Source organism: Cupressus sempervirens, chromosome 3, assembly GCF_028749045.1.
Source record: "Cupressus sempervirens isolate cs-2001-9-10 chromosome 3, ASM2874904v1, whole genome shotgun sequence".
NCBI lineage: Eukaryota > Viridiplantae > Streptophyta > Pinopsida > Cupressales > Cupressaceae > Cupressus > Cupressus sempervirens.
In genome coordinates, this window is record NC_143120.1 from 533,850,189 (window position 1) to 533,876,244 (window position 26,056).

Consider the following 26,056-nt stretch of genomic DNA (forward strand, 5'->3'; position numbering starts at 1 on the left):
TTAGATAAGCACCATGATGAAAGCCTGGCAAATAGGCATCATGCATAATTCTTCCATCATCCATCTATCCCCTCTTCTCTCTTTGATCTTGACAATGTTGAGCTATCTTTGCATATTGGCTATCTTATCCACGAGATTTTCTATTGTGCTCTCCCATTCATTCATAGCCTCTATCTTGAGATTTATTCTTATTGCTCTATCCCATTGCTATCCTATCTAGTTGACCCCTTGGTCTTGATCATGATAAATAAAAATGGTTCTTAGGTCTCTTGACATGTCTACTCTTTTGGACTACATGCTTCATGCTATCTCACTTGTTGGCTTCACTGCTTATTCTACATGCTATCTTGCTCATTACTTCCATTTCTTATCGAAAACATGCTTCATATGACTATTTCACCTCTTTCCCTAGCTTGGGTACTCTTGAGGAGTCAGTCCTTGAGGATCACTTTCACTTTATTCATACTCTTTTTTTCATCAATCTTTGCTTATCCACTGGCTCGTTGCTCCATCATATCCTATACCTTGCTAGACATTGGGAGAAAATGATGTGATCTTGCTTGACAACTAGTGATATCTAAAACCTTCTAAAAAATTCCAAAATATATATATATGATGCTGAAAAATCCTAAAAATTAAAAAATGTCTTGAAAAAAGATCATCTTAGTGAAAACCTAGCAATAGGCGCTTTGATGTATCACCAAAAAAAATTTGAAAAAATACAAAAATACAAAAAAATTGAAAAAAGTCATGAAAAAATCTGTCAAGTGGGGAAAATCTGGAAACAGGTGCTACTTGAGACCCTTGCACCTCTGTCTATCAGTCTTAATCACCTATTTTGCTACACATTTCCTAGCTTGGAATTGTTTCTTGTCCTCGTCTTGGAGGCACAACTGCTTAGCCTATTGAGGTATTCTTTTGCATTAGGGTTTCTTGGACAACTCACAAAATAGTGTTTCTCAACATTTCCCCCACCTTGACATCAAGTGTTTTTCAACACTTTTCAGATAGTTTACCTATGGTCTCCGATGTCGCGATATTTCTCACTATCAGAATCAAGTCTTGAAGAAATGGCCAAGTGACTTGCACACACACACACTTTAACACTTAAATGACTGAGCTATGTTGATCTTTATCTATTTTGTGTGATGTCTATGATGATTTCTTTGCCATGTGTTCCCTCCCTAATAGTCTTTCGAGGATGTCATTGACTAGAAGACTAGGGGCATGGGACATATTTTCTTGATTTCTACTTGTGGGTATACTTTTGTTTGTCTATAGTGTTGTAAGCATTTATGCTGATCCTATTCAACACATTGACTTACAAATGTATCATCCTTGACTATTTTGCAAGACCGCACTCAGGGTTTATCCTGGCGCTTATGCCTTGATACAGATGTAATCTTGCTAAATTAAACTTAGGGAATCTAATCGTGTATTTATCTTGACTTACATGTCTCTAATGCTTAGATTGGATTTCCACGTACCTATCTAATATCGATCATATTCATATCCTCATAGTTATACTAGTGATGGTTGTATGATCTCATGATGTCCCTAATAAATGCTCAATGATGAAATTAAGAGTCTAAATGCTATACACTTCTTGTTGGTAAACCACTTTTCATATTAGCTTGCATTTTAGGTTCATTTTCTAGCTTAGTCTTGCATTCTTGCATATGGGGAGAGCTCTCTCTTCATCTTTTTGTGGACATATCAGCTAACTCCTTTCATATATTTCTTTATTTTCTTCTTGTTCATGTCTTTTCACCTTCTTAATCTTTCTCTTCATCTCTTTTCTATCTTATCATCACATTATATAAAGTTTTGACCTCTTAAATAATTTCAATGTCCTAGATTCATTTTCAGGATCGAAATCCAAATTCAAGTTCATCTTGATGGTCAAAATTGTCTTTTAAAATTCTACTTTCTTCTGAGCAGTTAGCTGACCTTTTGAGGTCTAATCTCCGAATCATCATTGGGGCATCTTCATTTCTTCATGTCTTCATCATTTCCATACTTCATATCTACTTTAATTCACTATTTCATGTCTAAAATCACCTTTCTACTCGTTTCGACCTAATTTTTATGCTATATCCTTCAAGGTCAACTCTAGTCAAACTGGGGCATTTTATCAATTTTTTTTATAGTCATTCTTGGGTTCTAATCATCTAGCTGTCATCTTGGACATTGTTATATTCTAATTTTTTCATGTCTAGCCAGTTTTTGCATCCCCTTACCTCATTTCAATTTTGATCCCAAGGGGGCATAAATACTCTATTGCTGATTGTTACAGCTATCTATTTCTTAGGAGCATTTGTTTGACCTTACAGCTATCTATTTCTTAGGAGAATTTGTTTGACCTTATCACTTTCTCTCGATCTATTCGCTTTGCCAAATGTTAGAATTCTTTTCGGATCCTAACATCATCTTCCTAATGTTTAGTACTACCGCTATCAGGTTGTGCATTTAGGACTTGCTATCTATTTCTGCATTTCATTCTTTGGAATCAGATATCTATATCTATCATCGCCTACTTGGCTTCGATTTTCTTTGACATAATGTGTTCCTAGATCAATCACACATTAGTCAAAGAGGGGCAAATGTAATCACCTAAAAATGGTCATCTAGACTATTAGCCCCCTTCTCAGCATTTTGGCTAAATTAATTTAATCATTTACCTAGACCAGATTGCTAATAATCAATTTATTTGATTATAACCTATAGTTTGACTATGCTATCCTAAGTTCATTATTTGATCAAAAAAACATGTCCCCTTTTAATTAAATAAAAGACCCCATTCTTCTAACCCACTATAAGTGCACACATAAAGTCCTTTTTCTATTTTGCAATTAAAAGAAAAGGCTTTGTGACTTTTGTCTTATATGACAAGTCAACTTATATTCTATTGGTTGACTTGTGTGTGCACATGGATCACTCCTCTTTTTGAATTCCATCGTTGATCATCCACCATCTTCATCTTGATCTCTATCGTCCATACATCTTTAAAAGGGAGAGAGCTTTCCCCCTCAATCCATCCTCATTTTGAATATTGTTATGCTGCAGATTTTCTAATAGGTTTCTTTGGAGCTTTGTGAAGAACTTCTATTTCTTGTCTACATTCTCTCATACCATAGCATTTTAGCTTAGATTCATGTTGCATGTTAGTTTAGCTTCTATTTTGCAATAATCTATCTCACATAGCTTAATATTTGGATTTTAACACTCTCATCCATGCTTAGAATAGCTGCACTTTTCATATTCATTCTAGTTTAATCTTTAGTTGCATTGCATTCTTGAGGAACTCCTTGGGATAATTGCATTCTTGCATCTTGTCTTTGGAACCTCCCATTGCATGGTTTACTAGAAAGAAGAGTATCTCTAAGGCTCATCTGAGAGCCTTCTTATTTTTGAAATATACTCTTTTGCACTCCGTGGATAGGGAGCTCTAAGCCAGCATCCAAGCATTCCAAACTCATGGAATCGTTTGGATAGAAGGGTTTAGAGTGTGACACTTTCGAGTGTACACATTCTACCTTGATTAAAGGATTTTAACTACACAATTAAATGTGCACTCTATTAGGAGATTTACATAGTATTATTAGGACCACTTTGTTAAGATATTTACCTTGAAAAACCTATTAAAATGTATTAATACCTGATCCTTCATTTTTCACTTGAATGTTGATAATAGATCTCCTCTATATAACCTAATATCACCTCTCTATGATAGATCTTCAATAGCTACTCTCTGCACTACTCAATTGCCTTACTACTCCTTGCTAGTTAACTTGACTAAATTCACCTTCAGCTTCGCATCCAAACTTCTAACTTGCAACCATAAAATTTTGGTTTGAAATCCTCCATCAATATCAATCTTAGAAGTTTCTAGATCTCAACCAATGATCTAGATTCCTCCCTTTTTTTTCTTATTCCTTCTAATTTTTTGATTGGTTGATCTCATTACATAGGGATTAGTGATCTATAATTACAAGCATAATTACCTCCTTACCTAACTCCTTGATAATAAAATGATGTTTCCTTACTCATAAAAATAGTTTACATGATATTTTGTTCCATTACAATTAAATATATAAAACTGTATAACTCAACACATATGCCTTTCTGATGCTCAAGGCATATTGGTTCTTCTCATTTTCACTCATCTTATGTTGCACTCGACCTTAACTATATTACTTGTCTTCTATAACACTCAACATATGTTTCCTTTAGATTAACTTGACAATCACTAGAATACTTGGTGACTATTGAATATATACACTTATTCTTTATATCACTCAACCTATATAGAATGATTTGGTCATAGTGTTGACCGACCAATCCTACCTAGTAATTGACTAAGTATTTTTCACTAACTAACAATACTATGATTGCCTTTAGGATCAAAAATCTCCCCCTCTGGCATTAGTGGAAAAATTACTTTGTCATGATAAAATTTTGACATTCTAAAGCTTCAAAATATGTACTCCCCCTTAGGATGTGCATCATACTTGTAACTTGGTCTACACATACGATTGCATTTGTATTTTCACAATCTTTTCCAAACACTTTTGAATCCTCTCATCTGACCATCGGACTAGCTAACTTATTATTATGCTAAATCATGCATACATGATTGGATAGTTCCCCCTTGTCATACACATACACTTGCTCAATTCATCATGCATCATTTTCCCTTGTTTTTGTCACTTATGAATTGAAGTGATTTTAAATTGTGGTGTTGGAAGGATCCCAAATTCCTTCAAAAATGGATGGTGCAATATAATAATGATTTCTATTGTATTTTCCCAATTTTCCTTCAAAGTGTGAAGTACTCTATAATAGTCCTAGATCCTAATCAGATCACTTTCAAACTTTGTTTTGGTTCAAGGTGTTATGTGATGAAATTTTTGGGATATTGATTGTGAGTTTTGGAACTTTGATCAAGAGGGATTTGAATTTAGCTATGCAATCTTTGAGTTGCCTATTACATTTAGAGCCAATTTGATCTTTTGAAGACTTTGTGGTGTAGGAGTACAAATTGTCATTGATACTAGTGACTATAATCACTTAGATTGAAGACTTTGGGCTTCAATTATAAGTGTTTTTATTGAATTTGAGAGGACCCAGTAAGAGACTTTGTGCCTTACTGGTTATTCTGTTTGAGTCTTTATTCGAGATGCAAGAGAATTTGGGTTATTGTTTTTCTTTCACAAAATATAAAAAGTAAACTACTGCCTCTAGTGTTGTTCTTACATCATTTCTAGGGTCACTGATATTATCATAGCAATAAGGCACTTTTGTTAAGTTGGAAAGTTATAGTTGTATGCAAATCATTCCTGAAAAAAGAGGAATTGATCAAAAGAACCATCCTTTTTGTAATTTTAGTTAAGTTCATATTGAAGCCACCTACGGTAAGAAGGGAGACTCCCCTATTGCTAAGAGGAGAGAGAAATATCATGAAATGTTGCCTAAAGTCACAATTTTGTAAATCGTAGTTAGTGGCATACAAAAATTTTAGCCAACAAGCATTTACCAATTAATTTCTTAACTCAATATCATCTTATTCTTAGCTTTCTATACCTACATGTATTTATCTTAGTATGTTATCCTAATCTAGCATCATTTAGCACCATTCTCTATTGCATTCAATAGAAATATCTTGAGAGCTAGCATTTCTATTGCAATCTTCCTCTTGAATCTTCCATTCTAGAGTGCACCTTGTGAGGTATCCTTGTTGCAATCTAAGAGTAATCTAGTATAGGCCTAATATGAATTAGATAGGAAGATAAATCATCTTCTAGGATTTGTTTTAATATGTTGCTTGGACTTTTTTTAATCTTAGAAATAATCATCTATAGAAGTTTTGGTAATTAAATTAATACCATATTTTCACACACAAAGGTTGCACTTTATTTTGAGACTCTAATGTATAATTCTCAACAAAATCAATGAACGAGACAATAATATTAAGGGGAAAATTTTCCTTACACAACTTGAATTGATCATCTAACCACCTAGCTCTGTGCATCAAGAACATTCTTGTCCATGTGTGGGAGTCTACTCGAGTATGACTAAATAAAATTATTGTTAGGATCCTCAATTTTACCTCGCCTTTCTAAGGCATTGTATATTGTTCTACTTATCCTTAATGAGTTGCTTGTTTTGCTTATTTAATGATATTTTCATTTCCTTTCCCATTTGGTTAATGCAAGGACAATTTGAGTAATATTAGCATCTTTGGTACATGATTCAAACCAATGACTTGGTATGCATTAAATGCATTTATCATAGTGACTATTTCACTATTATTTTCAAATGTTCTTAACCCCAAAATTTTCATTGTCTCTCTAAATTTCAATTTTTAACCATTTCAACAACTAATTGACATCTTCGACTTCGATTTGAGTTTTAAAAATTGTTATTAAACATTCTTCTACAAGTTTTTTTAGAAAAAGTATCATTCTCTGGCTTCAAAATATTTTCATTAATGTCAATTAGAAACTTTGATTTTCTATGAGTTATCTTATGAGTCATTAAGATTGCTGCATGTTCTTCATTTTCATTAGATGTATTTATCACATCAAATTGAAATGGTATATGTTCTACAATTTCATTAGGTGTCTTCATCATATAAATTTCAAATGGTGCATGTTCATCACATTCATCAAGTACATTTGTCTTGTGCATTTCAAGTGGTGTATGTTGATCATGTTAGCCCTAATTTATAATGTAATAGGTAATGCTATGAATGCATGTAAATTAATCATATCAGTTGTTATGTTGTCATTGATGTCAAGCCTTAGTTGGCCAGACATTATGCTAACTTAGTAGAGTGATATATCAATATGATTGATGAAGAGCATTTAAAGAAAGAGTTGATAAGTATAGTATACAATGGGCTCTTGAATGAGTTGGAAAGTTATGTTGTAATTTTGGTTTGATTTTTTTAAAACCATGTAATATTGTATTGTATTGAGCTACACAAGCTTAATTGATTAACAATATTAAAGAAGGAAGATAATATTTGTTGAGTGACTACAATATTGACCAAGTAGTTGGTAAAGTAAGTTGGAAATTTAGTATTGCCTAATAAAATCTAGTATTGATTAAGTACTATATTACCTAAGTGAAATGTTATGTTAACCAAGTAACAAATGGAAAAACAAAAGTGTAAAGATGATTTATGAGGCCATGTTTTGATGGAAAAATAGAATGTTTGAGATGGTCAAAGACATGACTCAATTTTTTTACAAGATCAATGACTAGGAAAACTCAATAAGAATCTAATGATGGATATTGAAGAAGGATAAGGAAGATCAAAAAGTTCTAAGTAAGTTCTATTTTCTATGTGGTTAAGTACATTGAATCTAAGATCAACAATTATAATTAAGCAATGATAAATAGAAAAATTTGGAAGCAAGGGACAACTATTTAAGGAGATGTTCAAGAAAGTTTTAGGTTGTTAATCATGTTGTTGGTTGAATAATGATAAGGTTGTTGCAAATGCAAATTTGTTGAAGGTGGAAGAAAATAGTTGAGCTAGGTGAACCAAGTGGAGTTGTGAAAGGAGTGAATCGGCTAGTTAAGAGAATAGAGAAAATAAATTAAGATAGAGCTCATACAAAGACAAGAATAGAAAGGAGATTTGAATAAGCAAGGTAGTGATATACCTAAACAAATCATTTTTACACTATTACATTCTAATCATTGTAGAAGAAAACATTGTAGATCAAGTGGACCTAACATGTCTGTGAAATCATATATGGTAACATTGATTAGTGGTTTTTGTAAGTCCTTTAGAGTTGGCCACTCTTTAGAATAGATCAAGGAGTGATAATGTCTAGATGATATTTTGTTAAAATCCTCTAGCAAAGTCACATTAACAATGTATTTGTAACCCTTTATCAAGGTTGGCTCTTAGCCGAGCTCACTTTAAAAGAGTGACATTTTTTGCGTTGTTGGTCCTAAGTGGTTTTCTCCTTAATAGGATTTCCACATTAAAAATCTTGGCATCAAATGTGTGAATGTTGTTATGTTGCAAGTTAATTTTCATGAGTATTTTCATTTTTCTACAACTCGGTAACAACTAAGTTTATGGTCAGTAATAACTAAGTTTTATTACTACCAGTTCGTTAAGCCATAACAGTGATTGAATAATTTGAAGTAAAGTAATTGAAAGAGTTTAAATGATAAGTTCAATGAGTACACTAAGTGATTGCTTATGATGTTTATAAAGATTATGAATGTTGTTTGGTATCTATACTCCCTCACTTCCAATTATCTATCTATATTCTTTCACTCATCCATAATATCTTGATTAAGTATCAAAATCTAAATTAATCCAATTCAAAGTAAGCTATACTCCCTCACTTTCAATTATCTATCTGTTTTAAATCGTGTCGTTCTATTCCGATGTTGGCCAGAGTAATGTAACAGATAAATCAATGAAGATAGGAAGAGCAAGATCCTGTGGCGAGTAAGTTTTACAGCAATGGCTATGGCGATTGCTACACCTCTCTACCTTCCTTCCCACGTATATATTTTCTTACGCTTACCGTCACCTAATTTTCCATCATCAATGTGCCTTATGCGCAATAAGCACTGTAAATTGAAATGTGTGGGAGGAGGAGGAGAAGAAGGAGGAAAGAAGAAGAGGAAGAAGTGGTCGGCGTATCCGTTCGATGAAATTGAAGGTCGATGGCAGCAATACTGGGATGAAAATTGCACATTTCGCGCTCTTGATCCAGACGAAACAGAGAAGCGCAAGTTTTATGTGTTGGACATGTTCCCCTACCCCAGGTACTTCACTTGCAATATAACATGGCCAGTCGGACGAATTTGTATTCAACTCCTCGAATGTTTTGTATAGTACACTTGCGAAATATAGAGGAGTGGCAAACCAAGAACGCAAATTTTCACTAGAATAACTCACTTTGTGATTCTCTGAAAAATGGATAAAAATATGTTAGTTGCTCTCAAGTTTGTTGCAACTTGAAATTTTACTTATCTTATTAATGGTTGTGACTGCAAATATCCAAAGACACAATTTTATTCAAAAAAGACTTCTATAATTAAAAAGGCACTCCAACTAGGCGCGCATTAAGTACCGAAACCACAATTAGGAAGAAACAAGGCTGTTTAGGAAGGGAATTTCTAGTTCATCTCATAAGAAATATACAAAATATGAACATGAAAACATCACTCACAAGGTAATTTCAGATGCGTATGAAGGAAAGAGGTCAGTTTTAGATTAAATTTTTAGTGTGTAGAAAGACGGTTGTAGAGAAGAGGAAGTACAAATAAAGAACTTTCTCATGTTTTTAGAAGAATGGCCGGGTTTTTAACATTTTTGAATGGAAAGAAGATAATTGCTCTCGAAGGCTACAACCATTCTTCTGACATCTATAGCTAACAGTCAATCCTTCACAAAAGAGGAAATGCACATCTGCCTTCGCAGTAATGCATCACACTAGGTGCACGAGTAAGAGATTTGCAATGCCTTGGTAGTCTCTTGCACAAGGCAACATTGTAAATAATGGTTGCTTGAAGCCTCTAGGGCACGAAATAGGATGAAGCAGTAGCTAATCATTTTGGCGGGTTCTTGGAAGCCCTCTATACAGGTAATTTCTTCTTCTGGAGTCTCTAGATAAAAAATTACACACACATAAAATTTTGTTATAGATAGAAAACGTGAAAATGTAGTACCATCCTCGTCCCTTAGAAATAGCAAATATGTCATATTCTGTTGCTTCTTTCTCAACTTATAATTGGTAGCATAATCGCAGTCACCAAGAAGGAATCCTAAGGCCATGATACTAATGATGTTTAAGACAGCTGGATTGTATGTTTTCACCAACAACCTGCAAGACATGTTCATCATAACAAGCAAACCTAGGGCTGACAGGCTGCTGGGGAGTTCCAAATAACTTCTCTATATTTTATTTCCTCGGAAACAATTCTATTAATATCCTCCTTTGTGGGAAGTAGGTGAGAGGGCATATTGGAGAAGTATCTGTAGTGAGGGAGGCAGTATGTGGAGATGCTAATAGACTGAAGAAGCAATCTGGAGTTGGAATAGCAATATCATCTTCTTACATCAATTTGATAATACTTTACTACTTCAACTAAGGGTTATTTTATATGGATAAAATAATGCACTTTACTGTTGCTTCCTATAGGGTTATATTGAATAATTTTCAAGCTAAAACTGTCTAATCTTGACTATTCTTTGTCTTAACTTTTCCTCCCTCTTAAGCCACAAGATCTGATGGTTCAATGTAGAATGAACTGTTTCACTCCTATTAAACTTACTTAAAATGAAGAACTCTTTTCAAAATGCCATGTGACTAATATTGTGATGTAAGAAAGACGAACCAAGTATATAATAATGAAATCTTAGAAAAACAGAAGCATACATAGATAATTACACCTCATAACCTGTTTTTAATTCCTTCAAAAATGTAAAAAAACATTTAATACATTCCATTTTTCATTCCTGTGGAAAACTTAGCCGTATAGTCCTTTGAAAAGCAATTTGATTGAATTTCTTACAATCTTCTGCCTTGCTCACATTTAAAAAATCTAATCTACCAAAAATCAGCTTTAGTTGCAAAAGTATCCTTATTGTTAGCTTGTGGCGACTCATCAGGAAAGTACCATACACTCACCATGTATCCTCATCAGGGTTCGGGGGCTATTTTTCTGTAATATACCTAATGGATGCTTCCCAAATTTATCTCACAAACAGTTTTGAATACAACAAATGATTCATATAATTTAAAACCAACACATAACCAGTAAAAAAACTCATTTAAAATGCCACAACATCTGTTATTTCATTATAAAACAGCAATATTATAACATGCAAAAAAATCCAACCTTACAAACAGCATTAATATTCACATTGGAAATACATAGAAGAGAACCTGTAACTCCAAAGTGAATTCTGATGTGAACTGGGTTGACGTCCAATCCTGGAAAAAGACCCTGAAGGTTTCCGTCCTCAAGTTCTGAAACTGAAAGTCAAGCTTTCCCTTCTCTCAAAGAGAATTCTGAAAAATAACTCCAAAATCCAAGCATCCTGAAAATGAACAAACTCCCTCTTTTACTGCTAAACAATGACTCTTCAACTGCTTTCTGTTTTTTCGTCTTATTCTTCTTTGTCACCTTTAAGCAAAGAACAAAAAATTGGAATCGGCAAGGCTTACTCGAATAGTGAATTGCCTATGAATCGTCTATGAATCGGCTATGAATCGACGAAGTGCAAAAACCTTTGAAATTTAAAGATTTTAAAGATTCAAAACTTGTTTCATGCACCCTTTATTGAATATAACTAAAAAACACTATAACATCATCAAATAGAAGTTAACAAACTTAACATACATAATCAAGAAACCTAATTGATAAATCCATCGCATACATAAAATGTAAATTGTAGCTTCAGTAAATAGAAATCATAGGATCATAATGAGTCATGGCATAGATATATAGAATTATAAATATTGTCAAATCATAAATGTGTGTAAGACGAAGATCCATAATGATAAAACCAAATCAAAATGACATCAAATCATAATATATGTAAGATGAAGATCCATGATGATGAAACACATGTCTATCTGTAAAGTCAAAGTGTAAACAAAATGAAAAAACAAGGATCTAGCTCAAGTCCCATCATCATCCTCAAGCTCAGTTGGAGCCTCAAGCTCAGCCTTTGAATGCCTTCTTCAAAGGTGTCTAAGGTAGGTCCTAGAGGATTGATGAGCCATAGCCCCCGCATGTGAGATGGGTGCATGAACTTCACTAGGGCCTGTGTCTATAGCATGCTCTGTGTGTGCACGTGTGCGTCTGCTAGTGCCTGAACATGCTCTAGCCTCCTCCTCTGCCATGGCCACAGCCTCAACCTTTCTCATGGTCTTTCTCAATGAAGACTGCTGCATTCGTCGTCTCAGTGAGCCACTTTGACTCTGGATCAATCTCCTCTAGAATGATCGGAGAGGAGTTAGTGGCCAAAATCTGTTTGGTTCTAAGGCGGAGTTTGTAATGAACAAATACAAGATCATTCAACCTCTGCACAGACAACCTGTTTCGCCTCTTCAAGTGGATATGCTCAAACTTGGATCTACTGCACTCACATCCAGAAGCGCTGCTAGGGTGACTCAAAATACGGATGACAATCTTCTGAAGATTTGGGGTTGATTGCCCAAACATTTGCCACCATCTATCTTAAATGAGGGAAAAAAAACTATTAGTCTCATTTACAAGCACAACTTTAAGGCTAAATTACAAAATCAAAAACTAAAATGCAAAAGTCATAACAAGTATGAATTAACTTTAAGAATATATTGTTTTTACTTGGATGTAATGATGTGTGAGCCTCTACGACCATCCTGCTAGAGAAAAGCAGCCCCTCCTTATTATTGAATTTGTCTAGCTCAATGGTTGCAGTTGCGGCACTACCATCAGGACTTAACCTCTGCATGACTGTGTATAGGCTGGTAAGAATATCCTTATCCGCCCTGAAGTTAGGAAGGAAACAATATGCTGGATTAAGGTAATAGGTAGATGCATGGATGGGTCTATGGAGTTGATTCTTTCATCTCCAATGATGTCCCAAATGGGGCCATACTTCTCTGGCACTCCTGCATATTGGGCTCTAATGGCCTCCTTGGCCATATGCATGCCCTCATATATGTAGCCTATAGAGAACTTCTCCCCATCAGCAATTCATAAGAGAGATACAAGGGGCTCACTGATCTGCATATAATGTAAAAAATATGAGTCAAAACTAAATTATAAAGCTAAATCATTAAATAATCAACTAATAAATAACAATTCTAAATGTTAAATTGTAAAAAATTTACCTTGATTATTTCTTGAGTAGGTGCCTAAAAACCATCCTCATCAAAGAGAGGATATTCCCCACATCTATCCCCATGGTGGTTGTAGCATAAGAAGAAGAAACAAACTCCTCCCCAACAATCATGCGCCTCAGTTCTTCCATTGATGTCATCAAGGACTTTAGTGTGATGAAATTCGAGGCAAACCTCATGATGCCTGGATGAGCTAACTCCCTATTTCCTGTGTATTTTCTCATTGTGGCGAGGACAAATGCATGATTGTATATAAACTTGCATATATTTTTGGCCTTCTCTACACATGATTTGATCCACTTAATTTTACCAATGCCCTCTAAAATGAGGTCAAGGCAATGTGCGACATAAGGAGTCCAAAATATTGTGCAGTGCCTCTCCATCAATAGTTTTCCTAAAGCAATTTTAAAATTAAGCAAAATTTTACACAGGTTAAGAAACTTAGAAGTAGAAAAGTTCAAAATTTGATAAATTAAACTTAAAACTTAAAAGTTTACCTACATCAATATAACTTGTTGCATTATCCGTGACCACTTGCATCACATGTTCTTCCCCCACCTTTGCTATGACTTCTTCAATAACCTCACACAAGTATGTGGCATTTTTGACTTGAGAGGAAGCATCAATAGATTTGATGAACATGGTGGATCCTACAAAATTGAAATAAAGCAAAACATTAATTATCATGATTATGATTCATGGACCGTCAACAACTTAGCAATCAACAAATCAAAATTTACATTAGCATGTGTAGAATGATCAATCACCTCCATAGGGAACAAGAAAATTGATGAGTGTTCTTTCCCTCCTATCTCTCCAACCATTAGTCATGATGGTGCAACCCTTTATGGTCCATTCCTTTCAGTGGTCATCTAGCTTAAACTTCATGTCCTCTACCATTTCATCTAAGAGGTAGCCACTCAACTTAGCCTCAATAGGGCTTTAAATCCCAGACCACAAATAGTTGCAACATCTATCATGCCTTGCCGATAAGGAGTCCTGCCACAAATAGATTATGATTAAAAATTTAGATAATAAATCATTATGTAATTTCAAATATGATCTATGATTACACAAGTAGAAATATTAAATAATTAAAAAAGAGAACAAATAAAAAAGAGTTAATTACCTTGCTGCAATAAATGGAATGTTGCAAAAGTACCAAAACTTGGCAAATTTGTTTTCTAGCAGCATCATGAATCTCCTTTTTCAAACTGCCCATGCTCTCAAGCGAGGGTTGTAAGCCAGGAGCAGTGCATGGCACAAAGTAACTATCCAATCTGGACTTCTACATTCTAGGTTGAAATATAATAGGCCTAGGTTTAGTATAAGAACGACTAGCACTAGGACAAGCACTAGCACTAGGACTAGCACTAGCAGTAGCAGTAGCACTAGGACGAAAGGGAAGCTTAAAAGAACCCTCTCCAGCGCAACCTACGGATGCGGATGTGGATGAGGGAAGCATGAGAGCCAATAGCACCTAACTGTTCAAGTTGTCTTTTCTTATTTATCTTTTCTTGTTCCAAAGCCTCTAATGCCATATAACAATTTCTTTTTGCCTCAGCGGTTTGTTTAGTGCACAGGGTAATATCATGTACAAGTATGCATGCAATATGATATTTGAATCTATAGATGCCACTCAAGTTTAATTTCTTACATAAGAAACATTTTGTTTGATATTTTGTTCTTCCATAAAATTCTTCAGTATAGATCCAAGCTTCATCCTTTTTAGGCATTATGAAAAAATAAAGCTAAGGCTGTTGCAATAAGAAAAGCCCATTACAAACTTAAAGTAAAAAAGAAGAAGAAGAAAACCCTACATTATTTTTGAGCAAATTGTACAATGTAAAATCAAATAGATGTTTGCAATTTGTTATAAAAACATTAGGGTTTGCAAGATTGCACCTTGTAATTTAGTCAAAAAACATGTAGAAACTAAAACACATTCAAGATTTATAAATAAAAACTAAAAAAATTTGACAAAAGCATGAAAAATACACTAACATGCAAAACAAAATCAACACTTACCTCTTACAAATGAGTTGAGGAGTGTTGCTATTAGCTCCTTAAAGCTCCCAATTCAATCTTATGGTCTCCCCAAACTGATTTTTGATCTTCTTAATGGTCTTCTCTTGCTGTTTGCAATCCTATGGTTTCTCTTTTCTCTTCTTCTTTTTTACTTTTCCTTTCTTCTTCTGATACTAAATAGCTTGTTCATAGAGAAAGTACATTCTAGATCAATAGACTTCGTCATTACAGAAAATGGTACTTTATCAATTTTCAAATCCAATCAATGAAATTATAAACATAGTTGATCAACCTGAATAACAATTTTGGCTACTGAAGTACAGTGTCGGTCATTCTTTTGAATTTATGTGCACAACACAATTATTTGAGTTTACAAGATGCTTTATTTTAGGGGCTCGAAATAATGTTAATTTAGCCCTAAAATCATCGTCTAAGTGAAAACATTAAAGTTACAAAAGAATAGGAAGAAAGAAACTTTAAAGCAAAATCATTCTAGATTATTAAGACAATAAAGTGGCCCAAAATAGACCTTTATCTCTTACTTGGAAATAGAACCAACTGAAAATAGATGACGTTAAGATTGACAATATTGTGTGCACAATGAGCCTCTATGATTTGATGTATTCCTTTTCTTTGAAATTTGGCAGCTCTTTAGAAGAATTGAAATCTCAACATGCCACATAACTTCTTGGATTCAATCTTGATGACTTTAGTCTAATGTTTTTGAATAAAAAAGAAGCAAGAGGGTGATGACTTTAGTCTAATGTTATCTAACAAACCAAAACTAATTATCATTCCAAACTTTAAGTATTATTGTAGAAGATTGAAAATCCCTGTTAATTATATTTATTAGGCACAACACCTTAGCTGATGGTCAAAGATGTCAGTCAACAAAACTTGCACTTGTATAACATTTCAGCAGTAAACTGCCTTTCAGTCTCTGTTTGATCATGTGAATTTGTTGTCTCTACCATCTTTAGTGTCATGGTCACATGGCTCATGGTTCTTAGCTGTTGTTTTCATCTGCTGATCTCATGGTTTGGATCTCAGAAATGCACACTTTGGTCACAACTTCTGTTATGTTTTTGCTGCTCAACTTGCTGCCGGTTGTGCAATCTTCTTCCTAGATGCCACTGAAACACTTTCTTGTCAACCATGCTAATACTGCTTTCTGCACAGATGATAGGTTTGGAACTCTAATACTGCTTCCTGCACTGATGATATGTTTGGAACTGATCTTCCAAAATGTTTCATCATCATTTGATATGGCTGCAACATTTCATTTCCTCATTCCTGCATGTAGCATTGCTAATGGACAAAATACCGTGATGAGAAATGATAATGAAGTGATATTTTGGCCTGTAGACCTAAGAATGCAGTGATATTTTGGCCTGTAAACATAACACATTAACAATTGTCTCAACAAAGCAGGGGGGAAACGAGGCCTGAAAGATGAGTTTTGCAAAGGTTTATCAAGGCCTTTCATATATCTTGTCTTAATTTGTCATATATCTTGTCTTAATTTGTCACTGTGGCTTTGATAATGGGCATCTCAACTGGTGCAATCAGTCAATTCTGGTTGGTGGCTCAAGAACAATCGTCATTTGGCTAGAAATTGAATTGTAATTGCATTGGATATACCAATTGACAATCACAAACAAGTAGTATGTGGAATAATAAATGTGATTCATTAAACTTGTTCTATATCCAATAAAACTGTGTCCTATGAACTGAAATTCATTCCAAAGTAAAGGAAGCAAACCATGTCAAGGTGGACTTGTGCGATGCAACACACCCACAAGACACCAACTCAAGATCAAAGGTTATCTCTATTGATCAAAAGAACTGAAATTTTATTTAGGGGTATTCCTTTGTTGGAGCTAAAAAGCTCCTTACACTTCTCCAACGTGCCTGGAAAAATATGGATTGTTGAAGCATGAATAGCCATTATGGGTAATTCAAAATTCCAAACAAGTAGTTTCAATGCTTTCTAGAGATCAAATTCCATTTTTAGCAAAAATTGATTTTTGCATTTTTTTCCACTATCTAAGATTGAGGAGAGAAGCAAGGAAATCAAAAAATCCAAATTTTAAAAAGTTACTTTTTAATTACTTTTTGGGTGAATAGTGGGGAACGGCAGTTTCAAGCTTCATTACATAAAATGGAATTTAAAAAGATGAAAGAGAATGAAAAATATAATTTTTATCTAGGTTAATGTTAAAAATAAAAAGAAATTTAGAGGAAATTCAAAGTTGTGTTAATCATTTAAAAAATTCGTTAAATTGGTGTTGAGTACCTGAAAGTTCCACTTGGTGCTATTTGATCAATATTTACGCATTGTGTCAAATGGAGAAACTTCTACATAGTGAAATTTGACAACCTTCACTTTCTAGCATCTAAAGTTAAATATATCTTCACTTGTTGTAAAGTGGAGAAACTTCCACCTAACATCAATGTTGACAATCTTCACTTTTTGGTGTGCACAGTTCAATTTCCTCACTTGGTGTTGAGTAATGAAAACTTCCATATTGTTTTTACTATTAACTTGGGTTGGATGGGAATGCGTACCCTCATCCTGGGGACACGTACCCAAATACCAAGTACACATACCCCACGTACTGGGTACTCATTGGAGAACATTCTAGCTAAGGACCTTGATTAAGATTTCTGATTGTTGTTTTGGTTTTTTGTTTGCGTATTAGCTTGTTGTTTATCAAGTTTAATTCATTATGTAATCAGTTTGAAGCTTTGATACCATACAGACAGATAGGGTGGTCTCACCTCCTCGTGAGGTTGCTGAACAGGATACAAGTGATTCTTCGCAGAGAGAAACTAAGCTGACTTTTTTACATTCAGCTAAACTCAAATCTGATTCCATGCTTCAAGTTGATTCATGGATATACAATGAAATTATGGGTCTTAAAAAGAGAATGGACATTATGCAACACAACCAGGAAACTGATCGTGTCATAATTAGCCAAATGGAGGTGCAAGTGGGTGATATCCCAAACAAACTGAAAGATTATGAACAAAACCTACGGATGCTTGTTAAGGAAAGTGGGACTAAAATGGAACAAGTGACTTCAAGTATCTGTGCAGCTACTGCGAGTCTTGGCAAACAGGCAAATGAGGAAATTATATCTTTGGGAGGTCCAAGCAAGTGGACCAGGCAAAGTACGAGGAAGAAGGCTCTAGAGATTGTTGTTGCTTCGGCTGCTGACTCCATACAGGACACTACAAAAATTAGAAAGGAGGTCACCAAAATGATTAAAGAGCTACAATAGCTTCCTTTAACGGGTTTTATTTTCTGGTTTTGTCTCGAATTTGGTCTTAGCTACTGGTAGTGGTAACTGGTTTTTTGTTTTTGGTCTTGTTTACTGGTTTTTATCTAGTTGTTATACTAGGTTCCAGGTCCTTGTAAAACTTGGGTTCTTTTTTGGACTTATGTAGTGGTTTCAGGTCCCTGTAAAACCTGACCTTGATACTATTTCTTTTGTAGGTTTTAGGTCCTTGTAAAACCTGCTGGACTTTATTGCTTTATCTTTTTGATGATGTTTTAAGGTTTTGGGGTCCTTTCAAAACCTATTTTTACCATAATCTAAAACTTTGATACCATATTGATTAACAGTAAACTTTATAACTGTTCAAGTCAGAAGTTTATCATTTCTAATATGTCATTGTTATATGAATTATGATCTTCTTGTTCATGTTTAAAGTCCACCTTCTTTGTTACGCATCTAAACATTTATTATATTTTAACTTTTACAAACATAGCAAATCTGAAACTGTAAATGAATACATTACATCTATGTTACCAAATTCTTCCTTGACAAGCCCAAAGTTTGGACCCATTCTTGCAAAAGTTTGGTCTTTATCATATTTGTGCAAGAGTTTGTCGAAATTCTGTTAGACAAACCCGACACAAATTTTGCAGTTTCGATGGCAAATTGCCAAATTTGCAGCAGGACTTAGGCTGAATTCAACCAAAAAATGGATTTTTTTTTACTTTGTTAAAGTTTTTTTGGTCCATCTTAGTCACTCCAATCCTCCAACCCTAAAATAGACCACAAAAAGGGCTACAAAGAGAAAACACATGCTATTTGGACTAAAATGCTAATATGTTGCTCTACTATTAGCATAGTGGTGTATGATTTTTTTTCTACTGCATACATATATATACATATCATACATACATACATACATATATGAAAGATACATTTTTGTATGGACAAACCCAAAACGAATTCGAACTTGCTCCCAAAAAAATCTTGAACAAATTTCGAACTTGAAACTCAAATCAGCATCCAAACCCAAACCTTACCATTACATTTGCAAACTTTATCATTGTTCTAATTTTGAAAACCATTGTCATGACATATTTCAGATTTTCTATAAATATTAAATTATATTAAAAAAAGTTTGACGTACCCAAGTCTCTTGACTCCTACTTTGAAAAATAGTCATACTTGTACTTGTATTGGGTACCCTAAGCAGCCAAGTACCTCAGTTCCCGTGCAACCTTGCTATTAATTATTAAGTGACCAAATGTCCTACATGGCATCAAGTGGAGAAAATTCCACCTAGTGTCAAGTATAAAATTTGTAATGTCCCCATTTTAGCAGTTGACCAAGTGTGTTTGCGTTAGCGTTGTTCTACATGGTCCCGAGGGCTAACGAAGGGTTTAATGGGATCTTGGAGTGTTTTGGCCTAGTCATTTCCAGTTTGGGCCAAAACGAAGTTGATTTACTCAGTTTCAGGCATACTTACTATTTTTAGTAAGTCGGCAGGACACAGTGCAGGTCAATTTTGGTGATTGGATTTGATACTCCTCGGTGAGAGCTTTCCAATGAGCTATCACTCGCATTATTCGGAGTCCGATTGCTAATACATTTTAATGCCTGAAGTTTTATTAAAGTAATGTCTAATTTAATTGTAAAATATCAAAGTGTTACTTTAATATTTATTTTATGGGGATGTGTACCCAAGGGAGACATAAGGGGTATTTTAATATATGTTTTATATACTACACATCTTTTATCCCACATTGCCCATATGAGTTGAGCGGACCCTTGGAAATAGAATAAAAGGAAGCATTTGTGGCTTCATTAGACAGGTTGAATATGAGAAGAAATTGGTGTATGAGTTGCAGCTCCGTTCTTGGCATTTGAGGACGTTTATCCTCTCTTGTAACATTCTAGACGTCATTCCCTTGGGGTTTGGCCTTTGGAATTCTTTGTTATCGGCTTCATTATCAGGCAGTTTAGTTGCATTTCCAGCTACAGGCAGATTTGGTATTTTGCTCATATCTTCTTCACTACTTGTCTGACACTTATGCCGCTTTGAGGGAATGATATTACGAAGGTAGTGGACTGATTGAAGGACAAAGTACTGTAGCAACACTGTTCATGCGGCACTATTCATGCAACACTATTCACACGGCACTATTCACGCGACACTATTCACGCGGCACTGTAGCAGCAAGTTCGAAAGCATGGGCTGGAGTATTATGTCAATAATGCTGAAGTAATTAGTGAGTTGATAAATCTGCCATGTATTTGGTTTTATGAATTTTGAAAATAACATTTTATTAGCAGCAGTTCATTTCCACTTTGCATAGTATTGTAGTTTCTTTCTTGTTTATGTTGTATGATACCAATTCCATGCACAAAACACAACAAACAAATAAACGTTTGATTTTCGGAGTTATAAGGGGTTTAAAACATTAAACGAAGAAATAAGAGGTTGAATGCAAACTGTTTGACATAATTCCTTTCAGCAATTTGGTTTATTTTTTTGGGACATTCAGGGGTGTCCATTACAAAATTTCCCAGGTTTTGGTGCTAGTCTTATAAATTTTTGGTGCTGATGAACTAAAACTTATTTTTTGTTTTATGCTGAAATACATGTATGCATGCATGCATGCATGCATATGTATATCTATATGCATTATGCACACATACACGTGCATTCATACATACACATACACCTTATTCATGTTTTATTCAAAAAGTTCAGTTTCATGATTAGGTTTTTGTTTATTAAAAAGATAAATTTAAATGTGTTATTATGTCTATTTGAAGTGGTCAATTTGCTCAGCAAGTAGGTGAACAGGAAAGAAACATATAATGATATAACAAAGCAAAATACTATTCATTCGTCAAATGCTTTTCTTACATAACCATAATGTTCCATATAACGATGCCAAATACATAAGTGAAAGTCACAGTTATAATATCCAATACGGTGCTAATGAAATGACACAACCGTGTCCGCACCAGTAACCATCTAACTACCCATTTTGCTGGACAACATCATCCCCCCCCCCAAAAAAAAAAAAGATAAGTTGTCTCCTTGCGACTCAAAACTGACAAAATTAGGAGACAACATACAAACATAGAAACAACATAGACTAGGGAGGAGGTTGTGTCCTTGAAGTGTTCCGCTACTGGTGCAACTCATAAACTTGATTAGTGCAGATGCCTGAGTCCTTCTGCATCCGTGTGTTAACTTCTACTTCCTCCTTCAAGAGAAGTGCTGCCTCCATGGCCTGGGCCCGGGCTGTCTGCAATCCTTGTTTGGCCTTTTCCTTATCTTGCAAGAGCGCTGCTCGCTCAGCTGCCCATGCTGCCTGTTGGTTAACTTCTCTTAAGCTTTTATCTCGACTGCCGTGGACCTCACAGTTGCAATCCTCTCTGCTTCCCTATCTACCTCTGCACGCCTAGGAGCATAGTAGACGTCTTTATACGCCCCTACTATCTCATGTGCCAACTTCTCCATAGTAGTGTTGCACAGTCCCAACTTAAACATCTTCGGTGTTCCTACAACTGGCCATCCTCTGTCCTCAAAGAAAGAGTGGAAATGCTCTGGACAAACCCTCCGAATATAGGCTCTGATCAATTGGAACTCCTTCCTATGGGTTAAAGCCTGATGCACAACAATTTGACCTCTCTCCAGTACAACCTCCATGGCTCTGATGTATGCCTTGCATCTCTCCTCATCCAACCTATAATCCTCACTGTCCTCAGTGTCAACATCTTGCTCCATATCTGTATCCATCTCTGCCTCTTTTGTGGTAGCCATGTCCACATCTGGTGCAACTTCCTCATCTCCAGGTGCATCCTCGAACTGTGGTACTCTCGCCTCTTGTGGCTCTAATATGACAGCTACTCTGGGGATACCTCTCCCTACCTCGGGGACTAAATGAAGGAACCGACCTCTACAAGAATGAGTCGGAATTGCTGTCTCATGAATACACTAGCTCGATCCATCACCTCAACCCTCTCTGGTTGTGCTGTCTGTGGTTGAGCTATTTGGGTCATCTCAATACTCTCAACCTCTGGTTGAGTTGGCTATGTTAGGTGAGCGGGCTAGGCCAACAAGGATGAAGATATGGTGACAACGTCAGAACCGATCACATCTAGTCGAACTTGAAGTTCGGGCTCTAGCACCTGCATTTCCACTAACCCTGTTGTTGGCACTGTTGCTACAAAGTCTGGTGCGACTGGATCTGCTAAAACGTTCCGTGGAGTTATAACATCTATGGTTCCTATTGTCATGGTGGTAGGTGGAGTCATGATAAGTGGCGCATGCCTTTGGCCAAACGGAGGAATAAGTGAGGAGGTGGTGGCTGTCTAGTGTGCCGAAGTCGGCAATTGGGGAGGGGTTAAAAGTGTGGGCCCTCTAATTGTTGCATCCCTCCCAGCCTCTGCTGAGGTACTTTCTTCCTCTGAAGCAACCCCACCGCTCTTTGTGGTTTCCTCCCTTCTGCTGTCCATGTCACCGTATGCATCTAAACCCTATAATACCCTCATCTGACTGGATATAGTGCCACCTGTGTCCAAATGCCTCTAGTAGAATACTAGGGGTTCTCATGGCCCCAATTTCCCCCTCCGTGGGACTTCAAAATTGTCAGCTGGAATTTGATGGAGGGATGCTTCCAGAAACAAACTGATGGCATGATGTGGCATATAAAATGTTTGATGCTCTAATGTCATAAACTCCTCCATTCTATTTGCGAGAACCGTGGCCCAATCATACACAATACTATTCATGATGCCGTTCATGAATGTAATTTGAGGCAGGGTATCTGAGGCCCTACTCGCCCCAGTTAACCTGCTTTTTATTACATCCATAATACATCTCCAATGGCCTTCCTTCATGACATCCCGCCGTAGTCCTTGACTCTTGGTACCTTTCACAACAGACTCAAATTCCTTTGGTGTGAGATCGTCTCCCACCAATTTTACCTAATACTCTTTGCGTTCTTGCAGCAACTTGTGATTCTTTGTCATGTCCCCTTCTCAATTTTTATTTTCGGGCGATAGAATTAATCTATCTCCACATCCGGATAGATTAACATCGATTACAGGCAGGATGCTCTCCAGTCATCAAGGGGGAATTTAATTTAATTTATTCTAGGACTTTATTAAAGGTGCAGAGCTAAGTCACTTTAATGTTTTAAAGTCATTTACTTTATAAATAACTTTAAGTGACTATAGGACGAAAATGACTTTTAATCCCACATTCTTTGCACGTGGTACTTTTCCCTCATCCCGAGGCTATTTATGCACGAGTTTGCATTGGGATTAGAGGAAGAGAATTTATGAACTAAATTATTTTGAGTTCTGGTTGCTTTAATGTGACTAGGGTTGGACTGGGAGGAAGAAAACCCTCAAGTCTAGAAATCTACTAAGGAGTTGGACGATATCCCAATCTCCTTTCTTCAGTGTTTACATGGAATTGGGCAGAAGTCGGCAAATTCAGTAAGTTGCAGCTTAATCATGAAGTAAGTGCAAAGTATTTTTAGAGGCCTTTGATTTATCGGTTAGTGTTGTTAAATATCATTTTCTATGGTCCCTTATTGGGTTATTGAAGGAGTGTAAAGTTGGATATTACATAAAAAGAAAAGCCTATTTGGAATGATTAATGTACAGGAAGCTTTAATATGGGAAGGCAGTAATTTAAGAGACTGGAAAAATACAGTTTGAGTCAATGTGTAATCACTCTGGTGTATGGAGAATGCTCAGCAAGTCGAGATAATGGGAGTGCAGGCATTTTGGTAGTTACGTTGGTCTATATTGATGCCATTCGAAGTGACATTGCAGTTGTTTCCAAGCTAAGAAGACATTTGGGTTTGACCAACTACCAGACATTATTAAAGAAGGTAGATTTTCTCTTGGGACAGAACACAGTCGAGTGAAAGCTTTGAGCTTTTGAGTGCCTTTGATATGGCTAGTAATGGGTGTCGTGGTGCTCAGTTTGAGGACGTGGGCAGACTATATACATTCACGTCAGGATACAGTGTATAAATTTCTTGACGGGTCAGATCAGTTAAAGATTCAACTGGGTAATGGAGTTAGCATGCGCGGTTGTTTGAGTATTGTTTACCATGTTTTCCCGTCACAACCTTACCGCACAACATTCAGGAGATTTTCTAAGACGACGTGGGCATAATGTGTGATGCGGCAGGTGGAATGTGGACCAAATCTGCTTCGAATGTAGAGTAGTTCGGGGTTGTGAATCCAATTCAAACCTTCAACAACACCCAACGTACATCCCAGAATATTGGTAGCTGAGTCGCACAATAGGAAGGTGAAGCAGTGTATACAGCAGAGGCTAGTTGATTGAATGTTAGTATTTCATGGTTAACTCCATGTCGGGTTTGTAATAAATTTCCCATGTGGTTCTATTTTGGTGGTAACCAACTTTGAAATTATTGTCAAATCGGATATTTAACTTTCAGTGTGATAGTCTTAGTATTGGTTGAGTTTAGAACCACATTGAATTTTCCCTTAAGGTGTGACTGTTGTCATTACTGGCTTTGCATTCGTAATAAATATCCCTTATCAGTATTAGTGCATTAACAGTAACATAATTTAAATCTCATATTTTCCATGGGAAGGGCAGTAAGTGAATGGACAATTGTTTGATGAAATGTTTATTTTTGTCATCCCATAACTGGATTGGATTTTAAATACATTGAAAGGTATTGCAATTTTGGGGAGTTACTACAGGAACATGAGAATTGTTTGATATAATTACCTCACAAAATTTACGCAGCAATTGCCAGATTTCAGGGTCAAACATATAGAGTTTTTTTGTACTGCTGTAGGTAATAGCTCAGTATATTACAGTGGTATCAGAGTGGGTTTTCTTGCCATCCTGTTGAGTAAGAACCGTCTTTGCATGAGTAATCAGCACTCGATTGATTGCAGAATGGACAGGAAGAGGTACACTTCATGGTCAGTTAACCGTCCTACACGGCCTACCTTGAAAGAGGAACCATAGAGCAGCAAGAAAGGTAATCATTCAGACAGTTGGGTTGAAATCAAGAAAACAGTTGATGATATGGTCAAAATAAACCGTGAGTGGAGTGACAAGTTGGCTGATCCAGCTTACGTGGATAAGTTGACTACATTTATTTTCGGCAGATCATCTCGTAGGCTAGATAACAAGAGATCGACTGATATAGTTACCAGGAACTTGCATGAGGAGCTTGAAAAATAGATCAGTAGCCAGGTAGAAGATTCAGTTTCTACTCAGCCACAGGAGGAAGTGGTGAAGGATATTACGCAGATTGATAGTAACTGTCAACTTGATACTCAAGTTGAGATAGTTGTATACAGGTTGCTAGAGGGTGATGTCACAGGTACTCAGGATGGTTTGGTTATGACAGGCATTGACTACAACGTAGTGAGTTCAGATGATGATTATGAGGATGTTGTTGTGCATGATGGTGAGATACCTGGTAGAGATGAACAGACATTGAGTATTCATGACTTTGTTAAGAGGGAGCACCAGGCACATTTGGATACTTCGTCACATGAGGTTGAGGCTGGTAATACTTCACATGATTTGTCCAGCCAGCTAAAGGTGAACGTACACAGTATTGTGACTTCATTATCTCATCATGAAAAGATATGAGATATGATAGAGGATCACATCCGGATGATTCAGTTATAGGGTAGACATGAGGGAGTTCAGGCAGAGTCTTCTTATGTTGACTTACAGGCGACTAGGGAAGGAATGGGAACGATGAAGTTGAGTTATTTACATCTTCTATTAGATCGTGACCATCTTCTTAGCCTTGCCAGAGTCTATTCAGATACCTTGAGGAGGAAGGAAGAGGAAGTTGACAGGCTTTCTCGTGAGCT

The 26,056-nt window shown here is 35.9% G+C and overlaps 1 protein-coding gene across 1 annotated transcript in view; it reads left to right on the plus strand.

The window, feature by feature from the left end:
• The first annotated feature begins 8,368 nt into the window (after positions 1-8,368).
• Positions 8,369-26,056, plus strand: part of EMB2369 (tRNA synthetase class I (I, L, M and V) family protein) — a 257,898-nt gene continuing 240,210 nt past the window's right edge. Inside the window, exon 1 of the mRNA XM_089820739.1 lies at positions 8,369-8,802. Coding sequence (XP_089676865.1) covers positions 8,495-8,802 — 308 coding nt within the window. The 5' untranslated portion in view covers positions 8,369-8,494. The remainder of the gene's footprint in view (positions 8,803-26,056) is intronic.